We start from the raw sequence: 15,981 nt of genomic DNA, 5'->3' as shown, positions 1-15,981 counted from the left end.
ACACTATCACAGATGAAAGGTAACATAAACCTAATTTGCTCTGCATACCAGACTACACAAAACAAGATAACTCTTTAGGGACTTTCCAAGAAGTTTACAAACTTCTGCTAATAAAACTGAACACACATGCACACACATGCACCCCACACATCTTAACAGCCACATAAGGGTTCATAAAGACACTGTGAGGAAACATTTTTGAGGTTTGTAATATTTGGTATGAGATAGCTAAAATCTTGTTCCAGCTAAGACAGACATCTGTTTCTGCCTAGTGAAAAATACTTCAATTTGAGTTCAAGTTCAGCAACGTCTCTTTAGAATGCAGATTCAAATAAACATATCTCACTCAAATAAGTAGTCAAGAAGGCCACAGCATAAATATAACACTGAGCTTAAGTTTGCAATATGTAGTCTGAGCCAACTGGGATGTTATGAAGAATCTAAGTTTTAAAGCACTCTAAGATTCAATTACGTGAGATACCACCAGTTTAGCAATATTTCTGTGTTGATAACAGCTCAAATTCACATTAACTCTATAGGATGACAGTTGTTTTAAGGTACCTTTGAATTAATCTGATGTAAATGCAGATCCTTCTGGTGCATCTCCTGAAGACAGTGCTGCAGCTCATTTTGAAGTTGATTCTTCTCAGCCAAGACATGTCTGATTTCCTCAGGGATGTCTGCACTTCCAGCAAGGGACACAGTTTCTAAAACCTTAGAAAGTATCAGCATATTCAAGGGTAAATAACACAGGATTTTTTATATACAGTTATATACAGGATTTTTTATATGCAATTTCAACACTAAATACATATGGACTACACAACGATATCCTTTTCACAAGATTATTTCATTCTCAAAAGGTAATCTTGCATTTGCAAGAGGCTTTATTGATATAAATACGTACTACTAAATATTTTCAACTTAAAAACTTCAATAAAAAAAATTATCATGAAGAAACATGCCAACTAAATTGTAAATCTGCAAACAACACAAACCACAGAAGTGGAAAAAATAGTAAAGCTAGATGAAAAAATACACCTTTAAAAATCTCTAATAATGTAGAGTATTCATAACAAGGTAAAAAAAAAAACAGCTATTTTCTAAATATGAATTTAAAGTTGAAAGTCCATTTTGCAAAAATAATTCAACCCTATCGCTAATTAAGAAGGACTAAGTTGTAACTATCTTTCAGGCCAATATTATGATGTTGATCTCACATAATGACGGCAAGAAGTCTGCCTTCAATGGCTTCTGGAATCTATTTTCTCATAAAATCATGAAATAAAGACTTGTACCACATAAAATATTCCATAACCCAACAGACATTATGGTTCAACAGCTTTTATATATTGTTTTAACCATTAAAAATGAACAGCATATGATAGGCATAATTTGACCAGCTAAAATGTTAATTTAAATAAAACACAAGGAAGATAGCTCAGCTCTAATTCCTTTGGCACAGAAAAGGCAAATAAAACTATTACTCTGATATAACACTTTCCTCAAATCTTTAATGATAATCTGCAAAAGCAGATGGGAGACAGCTGATTAAAACACATAAAGACTCAGTGGCCAATAAATACATTGTTAGCACCCTACAAATAATAGTACAACATCCTACTCTCCTTTGAACACGTGCCATAGGAACAACTAGTGACACTGGTTTTACAAAAGTGAAATCAGCAAATGACACCAAATTGGCAAAAGAAACCAGAATTATAGACCCAGAATTTCCAGAGTTATATTCTCACTTATGGGCATAATATGTTTCATCTCAGATACTACATAAGTAATCTTCTGTGAGCTATCTGAAAGTTCCCTGCTCTCTTCTTGATTTTATAGAATTAACTGAGAAAGCTGTAAATTGCATTAGTTCTTTTTCTTTCCATTATCTATCTGTATTTATCAACACCAGGTCTACTGCTGAACCTCCTCTTTCATCTAGTTTGAACTTCTTCATATCATATTCTGGATTTAACTAACCTAAAATAGTCCCTTAGAAGATTACTTAAGTAATCTAACAGTAGCAACTCAGTAAGGTGCAAATACCATTACAATTCAACCATAGTAAATTGTTACTCCTTTCTGGCTAAGACTCACTAAGCATTACCGGTTTGTAGCAATCCTTTACCTTTTGCTTTACAACCATATCATTTCTTTATGAAAGTTCTTTCAATGTTTTTTGACCATTACAATGGTCAAAACTTGCATCAGCAAGTTTTCTCTGTTATTTTGTAATTGTAAAAGAAACTTTTTTGTTGCTTAAAAGAAGTTGATCAATATCAGACTCCATTAAAAACTGTTTTTAATTATTGCAACTCATTTGTTTGGAATCAAGACCTCTATGATCATCAAGTCCAACCACTAACCAAGCACTGCCAAGTCTACCACTAAACCATGTTCCTAGGCACATCTACACATCTTTTAAATAACTCCTGGGATGCTAACTCAACTACTTCCCTGGGCAGCCTGTTCCATTCACAACCCTTCCAGTGAAGATTTTTTTCTTAATATCCAACCTAAACCTCTTGTCCTATCACTTGTTGATTGTGAGGAGAGATCAACCCCCCATGTCACTACAACTTTCTTTGAGGTAGTTGTACAGAGCCATAAGGTCTTCCCGGAGGCTCCTTTTCTCTAGGCTTAAAAACTCCCAGTTCTCTCAGCTGCTCCTCATAGGACTTGTTCTCTAGACTCTTCACCAGGTTCATTGTCCTTCTTTGGACGTGCTCCACCACCTCAATGTCCTTCTTGTAGTGAGATAGTTGTAGTTCACTGATTTGACTGACCCCAGAAATACTGAAATACAGGTACTATGCACTCATTAGTATCCCATCCCTTCACCATCATATACAAAATAGGTTTAATTTAGGAAGCAGGCTGTACAATAAATCAATTGAAGCAGACTAGTGCCTCTTGCGACATTTTATTTGTTTACCTTAACCGGGTAATTGCTGCTGGTGGAGACTGATTTCTTAACAAACATGTCTTCTTGCAGCTTCTGCAGTTCTGCAATCTGTCGGTCTTTCTCAGCAACTGTCACTTGACATTGATTTCGCAGTGCCTCAGACTCTGAGAGGAGGAGTTGTTTTTCCGTCCTGAACATAAAATAACAAACTATCCATTAAATAACAACATACTATATACAAGTCAATGAGAAGGATAAAGTTGTACTAATTGTTATTTCTAAAATAAATAATGGCAGTTTTTAAACAATTCCAAGTAAATAATATGGTCCATTTTATGAACATTCTCAATACATATTTCAGTTTGAAGAGGTCTGCTTAAAAAAAAAAAAAAAAAAAAAAAAAAAAGGAAATAAAGCTTTGAAAGTTATATCATCATGTTTACTTCATTGGATTGGAGACGAGAGTCTACTGTCTTAAAAGATAATAATATTTCTTAATGCAATACATACTTGAGCTATCTAAAGAATAATGTTGGGTAGCAGAGCAACCCTAGGTTGGAGTAGCGTTGAGTGCTGCTCAAGATACCCAGTCTATCCTATTTCAAAGAATGTAAATTTGAAGAGGAGTCCCTAGACTTAAAATACTATTAAATGAACAAACATACCATGTCTCCAGAAAGTGCTGTCATAATACAAATGAAATTACAAAGGGCATAACATCAATTTAAAATACACTTTTGAAGTTTAGAAAAATTCTTGGAAAAAGCTGTCTACCTGTCAAGTCTATGAATTAGAATGTGGTTTGAATATCTCACGCTAACTTGCTCACATTTGCAAAGATAAATGTGGGGCTGGCCTTCTGATCTACATCCCCCCACCACACACACTCCCTTCTCTAGTATAAAACAGGTATTATCTAACAGAGGCTTTAATGGCATAAATTGTACTACAGACAGTAAAATACAGTAAGGCACTAGGGATAGTGCCTACTAACCTGTAATCCAAACAAAATGATTTTCACTGAACTGATGATAACATGTTTTCACACTTTGAATCACCTCCAACTAGTTTAAAACTTGAACAGCAGTCTAGGACAACCAAATCTTGATCTGTCTCTACTAAGTCTCACTTAAAAATGCCTACTACCTTCTTTGAACGCAGACCTCATACGGCATTCACAGAAAGGTGTCACATTATTCATTTCACACAGATAGTGCAAGATGTGAATAATGTTGAAGTGGACCCCTCAATCTACAAAAATACTGCTCAACTGTGAAATGAAGTTAATTTTCAGTATGTAGTTGGTTCACACTTGGAATATTTCAGATGTCTATTAAAAAAAAATGAGAAAATATTCAGCCATCCGAATGGTTACTTTTTCTGAGAGGAGAATATGATACCAAGCATAGAAATATGATTCTTAAGCTGTGATTTCATATACCCAAGTCACCAGCTGGAGAGAAAACATTCATTCAAGACTGACTGAAATTTTGCATAAACAAAGAGATCATTACATAAAGGTATGAAGATAAATGGGAAGAAGAAAACTGTGAAGTTTACTGTGAATATTATTGAAATATTTTTCTGGTAGATTATACATAATATTCTATGTCAGTTTAATGTCAGGTTGCGAAGACATTGAGGAATTCTAAACAAAATCCACCTGTATTATTTGTTACCTCAATCCAGCAAGCTCACTCTGGTATGATGCAATCTCTCTCTCAGTCTCTGCTTGGAAGGCTTTTGTCTGATGCAATGCCTTCTCCAACTCATCAACCTTGGACTTCAGTTTTGATATTTCAACAGCTGCAAGACTGGCTCCTTCTTTAGCCTACATTTAATAAACATGATTAGTGAGCTAAAATGCAAAACATGTGCTTGAAGTTCTATTAGTGTTAGAATTCTGGAACAGAATTATGTTTTTTTTGTTGTTTTGTTTTGTTTTTTTGTGTTTTTTTTTTTTTTTTTCCCCCATTTGCTCTTCTTTAACAGGATAACTACCTAAACTATCAAAATTGTGAGCATGCCTTCTCTAGTCATACTATGTTTTCTTGGCACTTGCATAAATCTTGACGTTAAACTTCAGAATCCATAATGTCTCAAAGAATTCTCTGCATTAAAAAAATATACACATTGATGTAGCTATTTAAAACTTACCAATCTTTCCCATTTGATCTGAGGCCTATCCAAATTACTTTTAAAAGAACTTATCTCACTGATGCTGTTGCAAGCAACGGGAAACAAAGCTTTTCCCTGTTTAGCTTCAGAAACTACCTTCTGTTTGCTGAGTTCCTGCAGCAATTTGTCTCGGTCATCCTGAAGACTGGCCATAGCCTTGGAAAATGCTTCAATCTGGTGAACATAATTCCCACACTCAGATGAGAGTCTGCTAATCTCCAACTCATGGGTGACTAATGTCCTACAGAGATTTTCAATTTCATCAGCAATCTGATCAACTGTAACCTTATTTGCAGCATCAAAATGCACCTTATTCAGAAGGTCGTGTTCTTTGAGCATACTGACAAGATGTGATTTAAAGGAATCCAATTCAGCTTCAAGTTCATCTCCTTTCTTTTTTTCGGACTTGAGTTCTGATGTGAATTTGCCCTGAAGTATCTTTAAGTCCTCTATGATTCTATCTCTGTCATTTTGCAGAGCAGTCATTGCCTTCCCAAAGGCCTCATTTTGGGATCTCAGCTCTCTATTCTGAGATTGAATTTCTAGTACCATCTCTGTAAAAGCATCAGGTTCATCTCCATGCTCAGGTGTCAAAAGAGTCTTACTGTATTCCCCATCTGCATTTCTGCTTACTGATTTCTGGACTTCCTGAATCCTCTTCTGAAGTTTTGCTTCATACAGTCCATCAGATACACATCCTTTTTTCTGAATACTACCACTAGTTAACAATTTCTCTCCAGATTCAGAAACAAGTTTCTCCTTGTTTAATGATGCAATTAAAGATTCTAAATCATATACTTTAGACAGTAATTTTTTATTTTCATGTTCCAAAGATACAGCAGTGTCTATTTGCAGTTGATTGGACAGTTGCATGTCTTTTATTTGCTTTTGTAGATCGTATTTTTCTTTTTCAAGGCCTTTAATAAAATCCAATTTCTGTTTTAGTAAGTCTTTCAGCTGATGATCTTTCAGAGATAAAACTTGGTTAAGATCTTCCCTATACTTAATTAGCTGTGCACTTAACATTGCATTTTCAGAATGAAGATCATCTATCTGATTGAGAAGTATTCTTAATTCTTGTTTCAAAGCATTATTTTCACTTGCATTGCTAACTATAAGACTGTCCCGCTCGTTTAAGACATTTTGGTGAAGATGTTCCAACTCTTTGAATTTAGAGAAAAGATCATCCCGATCATTCTGAAGAGATGACATTGATCTTTTAAAAGCATCTATTTCACTGGCAATTGCAGCCTTATCTTGATCTGCTTTATCTGCTTTCATCTGGAGATTTTTTAGTTCATTTTCCATCCTCTGACAAGATTCCTCAGATTGTTGTCTCTCTCTCTGCAGAGACCTTAACTGAAATTCATATTCTTTGATCTGTTCTCTATGTTGAGTCTGTACCTGAATCAGATAGTCAGAAATTTCATCACCTTTTGAAGAAATGAGTAAGGAAATTTCTTTATCTTTATTATTTAGCATGATTTTCATTTGCTCAGAAATGGTAATCTGCTTTTCCAATTCAGCATTGATTTTTTCCTTTTCAGATAGAAGCTGTTGCAATTCTTGTTCTTGTCTTGTAAAATTACTTTCCAGTGCTTTTATCTCTCTTCCTGCACTTTTATTATTCTCTATGAGATGATTAAGAGAATTATTTTCTTTAAGGAGTGCTTGCAAAGCTTCTTCTTTTGACTGAAGAGCACTTTCCAATTCTTGCTGCCTGTTATAAAAAGAGGTATTCTCTTCTTTTATTCTGCAGAGCTCTTCATGCCGTTGTGTATCAGCAGATTTTTGCTTCAAGTACAGTTCATCCTTCGTTTCCTCTACCACGGAATACTTGATATTCAATTCTTGAATCTGAGTCATTTTGTCTTTCAGTTCATCTTGTAAAGACATTATCATTTTATTACTGTCTTCTATCTGTTTCTCTTTACTTTGGATGGCCTCTTTGAACTGCATTTCCCAAGTCTTCATTTCAGTGATTACCCTATCCCGGTCATTTTGAAGAGAGGACATACACTTTGCAAAAGCAGCTAATCGTGCCAAAGCTGCATTCAAATCTGCCTGAAGTTTCTTGTTTTGAGAATCCTTAAAGTTAACTTCCTCTTGCAATCCATGAATCTCACTAACTGCCCTATCTTTCTCTCTCTGAAGGGCACTGTGCCTTTCCTCTAGGTTCAAAAACTCTCTTTTGTGAACCGATTTTGATTGTTGAAGATTAAGTTCCAATTCTGTCACATGTTCTCTCTTTTGGATTTGTAGTTCATCTTCTTTCTTCTTAAGTTCTTTTCTCCAATTTAGATTCTCGGCTGTAAGCCTGTCCACTTCATTCTTTGACTGATCCAACAAGCTCACCTGTGAAGAAAGCTTTTCATTGAGATGGTTTATTTCTTCATTTGATTTCGCAAGCTTTTCTGACATATTACTTAAGTCCTTTTCAAATTTCTCACTTTTTGACTGTGACAGTTTCACAGATCTTTCCAAATCTAGGATCAGCTCCTGGAGTTTTATAGAATCCTTTTGCAAATGGTTGATCTCTTGCTGTTTCTCCTTTAAGAGTTCTTGTAATTCTTTTGTTTTGTTTTTACTTCCACTATTATCTCTCTGGGCACATTTCACCTTCTCCTCAAACACTTTTACAAGGTGTAACTGCTGTTCTTCTTTTTCTCTAATCACATTACATTTTTCTGCCTTTAAGTCTTCCAGTTGTTGTAGCAGCAAGCTATTCTGCATCTGTAGTGATTTCACTCTATCAGTAAGATGATCAATTTTTTTAATGTGATTAAGCAATTCTGTTTCAAGAAATTCTCTCTCATTCTTTACTTTGTAAGAACTTTCTTGGACATTTTCTAATTCCTCCTGTAACAGACATTTATCATCCTCTAAAATCTTGACTTTTTCATTTAGACTAACAATTTCTTGGTTAAGACTTTTACATTCCATATCCAGCTTTGTGATACAATGATTTTTATAGTCCAAAGATTTTTCAGTTTCTTTCACTTTTTCTGAAATTGATTTTCTTTCTTGTTCTAGGACAAGCACATCTTGTTCTTTTTCAGAGAGTTTATCCTTTAACACGTTAATGTCTTTTAATAATGATTCATTCTCATACAATGCATCAGTCATTTTAGATTGCATATCATTTTGGTATGTTTCCATTTGAACTTGAAGGTCTCCCAAAGCTGTTTTAGTTACAGTGATGTTATTATGAAGAATGTCATTTTCATTCTGAATTTTCTCTAAAGTCTGCTTTAAACTTTCAGAAGTTTGCTTCAGCTGCTCGTTTTCCTCTGTTAGCTGATGATTCTGCTGAGTGAGTTCCTGAAGATGATCCTTGTGTTCTTCCATCCTTGCCTCTTGCTCAAGTATCTGCCTTTTTGCTTTACTTTGTAATTCATCAACTTCCAATTTCTTGGATTCACTGAGCTGTTTCAGTTGATCCTTAATAGCTTTATTTTCATCAGTGAGTTTTTGAAAACACTTCTCAAGAGCCTCCTTCTCAGATTCTCCTTTCTTGAGTCTTTGAATAGCCTCTTGCTTCTCTTTTCTAGTGGCATCAATAACTTGCCTCATATCTGCTATTTTACTACTGATATTCTCATAAGCCTGAAGGAGTGATTCATACTCTTGCTTTAATTCACTATGTTTAGCCTTCCATCCTGTTAATTCAACTGTCTGAGAATCTTTTAAGGTATTTAGCTGGAAAGAGAAGGCCTCTTTTTCCTGAACTATAGTCTCCATGGTAGATTTAAGACTTTCACAAGCAGCAGTGAGGTTTTCATTTTCAGTCAACAGTCTAGCATTTTCAGAAACAAGGCTCTCCTCTTCAGATCCTGGAGAAACAGTATTTGAACTTTGCTTTTCTCTACCAAGCTCTAACAACAATTGTTCAAGCGTACCTGTCTTGTTCACCAGTTCCTCCCTTTCTAATATCAGTTTATCAATCTGATCTTTTAGATATTTATTTTCCCTCAAGGCCTCTTTCCGTGATATTAAAGCTGCTTGTAACTTTCTCTGAAGGCGGTCTTCTCTGGGCTTCTCCTCTGCTGTAGTTCTTTGCTCTTGTGGTTTAGAATGATTTACATTTACAGTTTTTACCAGTGGTTCTTGAACTATTTGCATTTCTTTCTGGATTTGATATTCTGTTGTTTCTTTCAGTTTAGTTTTTCCAGAGTAATCAGTCTCTGATAGTTGAAAACAAGTGCTTTTACTTTGCAATTTTCCTTGAAGCGAATTACTTTCCAAACAGAATTCTCTCAGTTCCTTTTCAGTATCATTTTCTTCCTTTAACTCTTTGCATGACACCACAGGACTACTTATCTCAGCCTTCTCGTGTAGTATACATAGCTCTCTCAGAAGCTTTTTGTTTTCTTCACTGAAATGGTTCACCTCACTTTTCAGATTAACTAGCTCCAAATTGGACTTCTCTAAACAACTGAGAAGCTCCTCTTTTTCACTCTTCATTTCTTCCAAAGCTGCTTTATAACGGCGGGCTTCTTCTTGGCCCTCCTTTATAGTTTCTTTTAAAAATTCCTTTTCCAGATCAAGTTTCTCTCTGAAATCCTTAAGTGAAGAATGCAATGCTTCTATTTCCTCATTCTTTTCTGCAATCTCCTTCTTAGCTTTCATTCTCAATCTCTGCAGTTTCTCCTGGCTCATCTTGTAATCCTCTTCATTTTTTTTAATAAGTGTTTCTTTCTCATTATTGACATGTTCAAGCATTGCCTTAATGTCTACAACTTCAGCCATGTATGCTTTCAGCTTTTTCTTTAGCTGCTTTATATCATCCAACAAACTGTCCTTACATTGCTCCTGGTACTGTTCCTGCTGTTCCACAGAGTTTAAGTCAACTTTAAGAGTTTCTTCTCTTTCCCCACTGAATTCAACTAATATTTTTCTCAACTCTTCCTTTAGCAGTTCTGTTTCCTCCTGAAGCTTTGCATAATTACTTCTTAGATCTTCTAATTCAGTCTCTGTCCTTGTTACTGAAGTTACTAGGTTTTCTGACTCTTTCAAGGATGCAGTCTGAACCTTGCTTCTTGATTTGTCTGATTCCAAATTCTTCACATCAGTTTCTTCACGTTTTCCCAAAAGCTCCCCCTGTAAGGTTTCTTTTTCCTTTTTCAATTGATTCATAATATTAATTTCACTGTTGGAGTCCAAACATTCCTTATGTTCCCCAGCACTTAAATTGGTCTCTTCAGAACTGTAATTTTTCAGTAATTCTTCCCTCTTAACTTCAGACTTCACCTTTTCAAGAGCTATAAAGAGCTGAGAACGTTCCTCTTCATATGCACTTACTTTTTCATCAAGCACAGATTGTATGTGAGCAAGCATGCAGTCCTTTTCTTCTAAAGATTTTAGGTTCTGTTCACATACATTTTGTTTTTCAGCAATAACATCAGTTAGTCTTGCAATACTGGTCTCAAGTTGCTCTAAATGAGAGGCCTTTGCAGACAACATTTCATTTAAATCACTTATTTTGGCATCTTTTTCTAAAAGTTCTTGCTTCAAAGTTCCAAGATAAGACTCAAAATCATTATTTTGTACTTCAACTAGTTTCAGCTTGTCTGTTAACTCGTTAACTTTCTTCAACAATTCCTCTGATTTTTTTTGCTCTTTTTCTATTTCTTCCTGTCCACTCTTTTCTAGTTTTCCAACTTTTTGCATTAGATCTCTTCTTATTATCAGTGCTGCTTGAAGTTTCTTTTTCAGATTCTCTTTTTCCTTGTCAAGTTTCTCAAGATTAAACTGCATCTCCTCTTTTTCTTTCATTAAATCTTTAACAACAGCTTCTCTATCGCTTAACATAACCTGACTACGTTCCAGTTCTCTCTTACAATCCCCAAGTTCCTGCAGTACTCTATTTAGTTCTTCTACAGAACTATTATGAACAGTTTCCAGATCCTGCAGCTTGCTATTTAATGTATTCCTCTCTTCTGAAAAATTCAGCATTTCATTTGATAATGATTCCATGACCTGGGCAACAGAGCAGTCCTTTTCTTTCAGCTGCTGGCTTAGACCAGAAATTAAATCCTTTTGCTGATTTACCTGTGAAGTTAAGTTTTCTATCAGTTGATCTTTTTTTCCCATTTCTTCAAGAAAACTTGCTACTTTTTTACCTTCAACATGCAGTTTTTCTTGACTGGTTCTTACTATTTCTTCTGATTTATTTATTTTGTCCTGAAGAAATTCAACCTGCTTATTCATTTCTGCAAATGATTCTTCTCTTTCTTGCAAAAGAGACTGTTGCTTACATAATGTTTCCTTGACAATGACCATTTCTCGTGATAGGCATTCAATCTCAGATTCATAGGTGCCCTTCATCTTTTCAATATCACTCTGCAGCAACTCCTTCTCTTTCTCAAGTAACCGCATGCTTTTTAATTCATCTTTTATGATATCTATTTCCTTCTGTTTTTCTAAAAGAATCAGCTGCAATTGTTCTCCTTCTGCTTCTTTGCTCAAAATAGTAGTTACCAGAGTGGAGATTTTTTCCAACTGAATTTTACTATCAGTTAGCTGCAGTTGGGAATCTGAAGTCTGTGCATTCTCTTCTTTATACAAAACCCTACTATTAAGTAATGGAGATAGGGTTTGAGTTAATTCCTCTTTGGAAAGATCCAGTTCTTGCTGTAAAGACTGGATTTTGTTATCCTTCGATTTCATTTCACTTTCTAAACTGCTCAATTGCTCAGTAAGATTTTTATTTTGTAAAGTTGCCCTATCAAGTTCTGTCACCCATTTTTTTTCTGACTCGAGTAGACTTTGTTCTAGAGTGTTAAATTTAACTTCTAACTTAGAAAGTTCTTCACCCTTCGCACTAACCTGCGTCTGTAACTTCTCTTTTTCAGTCTTCATCTGCAGTTTGACAGCATCTATCTGCATTCTTGAATAATTCTCACTGGTTTCTAGTTTTTCATTAATTTCTTGGAGCTCTTCCAATTTCTTTTGCAAACGATTTTGAGATGCAGTGAGCTGTGTGTTTTCAGCCATCAGTTTATTAGCATCTTCTTGTAACACATTTTTTTCTTTCTGTAAAGATTCTACCTGGATTTGCAGATTACCTATTAAAAGAGCATTGTCATGGCTGTCTTGAGATGATTTGGAATTTACATTCGCCAGCTCTAACTTTAAACATGCTATGCTATCTGCCTGTTCAGTGCACGTCACACGCAGGGACTCCACAGCCAATTCTTTTTGCTGTAAATCTTGTTTCCATGTACTTATTTGGTCTAGTGCTTTTTGGTATTCATTTTTTACAGTCTCAAGCTCAACTGTCAAAGAATCGATTTTTTTCTGATTAATATTGAAGTCTTCATTCTTTTCCTGAAATTCCTTAGTAAGATTTTTCATGGCTGCATCACTTTTCTCTAATTCTTCTCTGAGAACCGCAATCTCACTAGAAAGAATATTAATGTTGCTATCTGCCAACTGTATACTTGTATCTTTCTCCTTCACAGAATTAAGCAGTCCAGCAATAACTTCTTCTTTTTTATTAAGAGCTGCATTGAACTCAGTTTTTAGTTCATACTGTGCTTCAATTTTGTCCTGAAGAGAAAACAAAGCATTCTCTTTCTCATGGACTAGTTCTTTAGATTTTTGTAGTTCTTGTGTTAGCTCGTGTACCTGACTTTGGAGTTGAGAAATTAAATTTATATTCTCTTCATCTTTCTTTGCTTTCTCCTTCAGAGTTTTGAGGAGTCTTTTATTTTCTACAAGAGACGATTCCTTTTCTGACAATGACTGGTCCATCTCAATTATTACATTCTTCTGATGTTGTAATTCTATTTGTAAATTCAATTTCACATCCTCCAGCTCCACCACCTGTTTTTTTAATACCTCACATTCATTCTCTTTTTCTTGAATTTGCATCTTTAAACTCTCACTAAACAATGACATACTATTGACATTTGAATCTTTTTCTGAAATAAGTGCTTTTAATTGTTCTGCTTCTGAGGTTAAAAGCTCTAACTGCTTCTGCTGCAAAACAGATGATTCCTGTACATCAGAAAGATGTGCTTTTAAACTGACATACTCATCTGACTTTTGTTTTAAAGATTCGTCCTTCTGTGTAATTGAATCATTTAACTGTGCTGTTTTTTCTGTCACATTTCTAAGCTGGTATTGAAGGTCAGAAATAACCTCCATATTCTCAGACAGTTGAACCCTAAGCACATCAGACTCTTCAGATTTATTTTTTAATAACTTTAATTCTTGGGTTTGTCTCTTACATTCATTTTCTTTTTCCTGCACTGCTTGTCTAAGCTGACTGGCTTCAAAACCTAGGGTTTGTATTTGGTTTTGCAGATCTGAAACAATTTGCAAATATTGCCCTTCTCCTGCCATTTTACTATCTTTCATTTGCTGTATCAAAACATCCTTTTCAGAAATTAGAGTTTCTTTTTCGTCTAAGACAGTTCGTAAGTTTTCTTTCTCAATCACTAGGCCATCAATTTGGTCCTTCAGAGCCAAAATATTATGACTTTGTTGGGACAAGTGTGAAGTTAAAGCAGCTACTTCATCGGACTTTTTCATTACGGTAGCATTTACTGTTTCAATGTCTACTTTCAATTTTTCATTTTCTAGAGCTGCTGTGTGTGCTTGTTGCCTTGCTGAAGTAACTTCAGACTGCTGCTGCACCAACTGTGACTGAAGAACTTCAAATTCACATGACTTCTCGCTCAGTAAGTTTGACAGGTCCTCCTTTTCATTCTTAAGCACAGCCACTTCTTTGCTTAACAGTTGTAGCTGATTATTTAAAACTCTGTTTTCTTCAATTTTGTCTGAAACTTGCTTATGAAGTTTCTCGAGTTCTGAACCCTGACTGTTTAGGGTCAGGTTTCTTTCCTCTACCCACTGAGATAACTTTGTTTTTTCTTCCTTAAGATTTTTAATCTCATCCTGCAACTCCGCAACATAAAATTTACTGTCTTCCATTTCCTTACGTAATAAATCATTTTGAAGGATTTTTTCTTCTAGACACCTGCTCTTAGCTTCAAAATCCAAAGTTAAGCTTTGAACTTGTTCCTGCAGTAGTAAATTCTTTTCCTTACTATGGCTGAGCTCTTGTATTAGGGTACCGCATTCAGATAACTTACTATTTATCATTTCTTCTTTCTTTATCTCATTGTCTTTGGCATCCTTCAGTTGAATGAGAAGTGATTTCATTTGTTCATGCAACTGTTGTGCTTGTTCCTTGCTTTCAAACAATTGATCAGCTAACACATTACATTCCTTTGTTTTCTTCTGCAGCTGTTCTGCAACTGAATTTTCTTTTTGCTCTGCAAGTATTGAAAGTTGTTCAATCTCTTTTGCCAGAGTGTTTTTATCACAATTTAGTACTGAAAGAGTTTTTTGGTACTCGGCAGTGCTAACAGATAATTTGTTCTCTATTTCTGCCACAGCCTGGATTTTCCTTAACAATTCACACTCTTTTACATCCAGGAGTTTGGACAAATTCTCATTTTCAGTGATTAACTGTTGCTTCTCTTTTTCCACTACATCTATATTTTTTTTCAGTTGTTCATTTGCTTTTATTTGCTCTGCCAGTTCTTCTTCTTTCCCCTTAAGATCTGCCTGCAATTGCTTATTAGCTGAAGCTTTCTCCTGTGTCTCTATTTCCATCTTGTTAATTTGTTTATGTATTTCACTTAATTGGTTATTAAGCTCTTTGCAACATGTCTCTTTGGCTTTCAGATCTCCAGTTAATTTAAGTTTAGTCTCTTCATTTTGTTGCTCCAAAAACCCAAGCTTCTTATCTAATGAAATAATGATCTCTTGTTTCTCTTGTAATTCTTTTTTAATTGTTTCCTGATGTTCAGTATGTTCTGTAAGCTTCCGACACAACTGAGCTAACTCTTCATCTTTTTTAGCATCTTCCAGAACTAGTTTGTTGTATAAATCTTTAATTGATTTTAACTCATTTTCAAGTGTCTGTTCTTTACTCTCTTTCTCTTTAAGCAAACTGTTCCATTTTTCTTTCAGTGTGTTACTTTCCTCAATCTGAGATTTCAAATATTCAGTTTCTTTTCTTTGCTTATTCTCAGTTTCTTGTAGCTTTTCAGATGATTTGCTAATTTGTTCTTTCAGTAAAGTAATTTGTGACTCACACTCCATAAGATTGTTATGGTATGCAACATGGCTGGCCTTGATCTCTGAACGAAGATCCTTAATTGTAATGCTGTTCTCACTGATTTGTCTTATTAATTCCTCATTTTCTTTGGTTTTAGCTTCATTCTCAACTCTAACTCTTTCTAGCTCTAGTCTCATTGTATTACTCTGCTCAGAAAGGACAGATATCTTCACACTTGCATCTCTGACATCAGCTGTTTGTACTTCTTTCAGTAAATGAGTTTCCCTTTCAGCCTTTGATAAAGCTTCTTCCATCCCTCTTATTTCTTCCTCTTTGCATTGCACTTGATGCTTCAGGATAACAACCTGTTCAGAATATTCTGTCATATTCAAAGATAAGGCAGATATTTCCCTCTCTTTTTCTGCCAGTGCTTCTTTAAGATTATCAATTTCTCTTTCGCGTTTCTGGAGATCTTGAATAAGTTGAGATCTTTCCTCTAAATGGCTTGTATTCAGTTTGTCAAGCTCTTCATTTGTCTGGTCCAGATCTAGCTGCATCGATTCCACCATGCCATCTTGTTTCAAAGTCTAAATATTAAGAAAAGAGCGTTACAAGAATACTTCAAACATGCGTTTGATGGCAAATGGAAGACACACTCCACATGCAGACCTACTGCTTAAACTAATCCATCTCTCATGCTTGACACTTAATCTACCTATCTAACTGTACAGTCACAAGATCATGACGTTATATTTTAGATTTTTTAAGCATACAGAAATTTCAGTGTATGAAATTTGAAGCAACTAGTGCTTTTTTT

At 35.0% G+C, this 15,981-nt stretch overlaps 1 protein-coding gene across 6 annotated transcripts in view; it reads right to left on the bottom strand.

Moving 5' to 3' along the window:
- LOC118168227 (golgin subfamily B member 1-like) overlaps positions 1-15,981 on the bottom strand; it is a 43,675-nt gene that overhangs the window by 5,764 nt on the left and 21,930 nt on the right. For 4 of the 6 annotated variants that reach the window (XM_035328449.1, XM_035328450.1, XM_035328451.1 and 1 more), the window contains exons 21-24: positions 5,069-15,751; positions 4,591-4,742; positions 2,942-3,101; positions 562-714 (exon numbers count right to left, since the gene is read on the bottom strand). In XM_035328449.1, the coding sequence (XP_035184340.1) occupies positions 562-714; positions 2,942-3,101; positions 4,591-4,742; positions 5,069-15,751 (11,148 nt within the window). Of the gene's footprint in view, positions 1-561; positions 715-2,941; positions 3,102-4,584; positions 4,743-5,068; positions 15,752-15,981 lie in introns of those variants that run through there. The other 2 variants (XM_035328453.1, XM_035328454.1) reach the window with 2 other exon arrangements.

The sequence above is a fragment of the Oxyura jamaicensis genome, chromosome 5, assembly GCF_011077185.1.
Source record: "Oxyura jamaicensis isolate SHBP4307 breed ruddy duck chromosome 5, BPBGC_Ojam_1.0, whole genome shotgun sequence".
Taxonomy (NCBI): domain Eukaryota; kingdom Metazoa; phylum Chordata; class Aves; order Anseriformes; family Anatidae; genus Oxyura; species Oxyura jamaicensis.
Note: the sequence above shows the minus strand (reverse complement) of the source record. Positions and strands in the feature narration are given on the sequence as shown.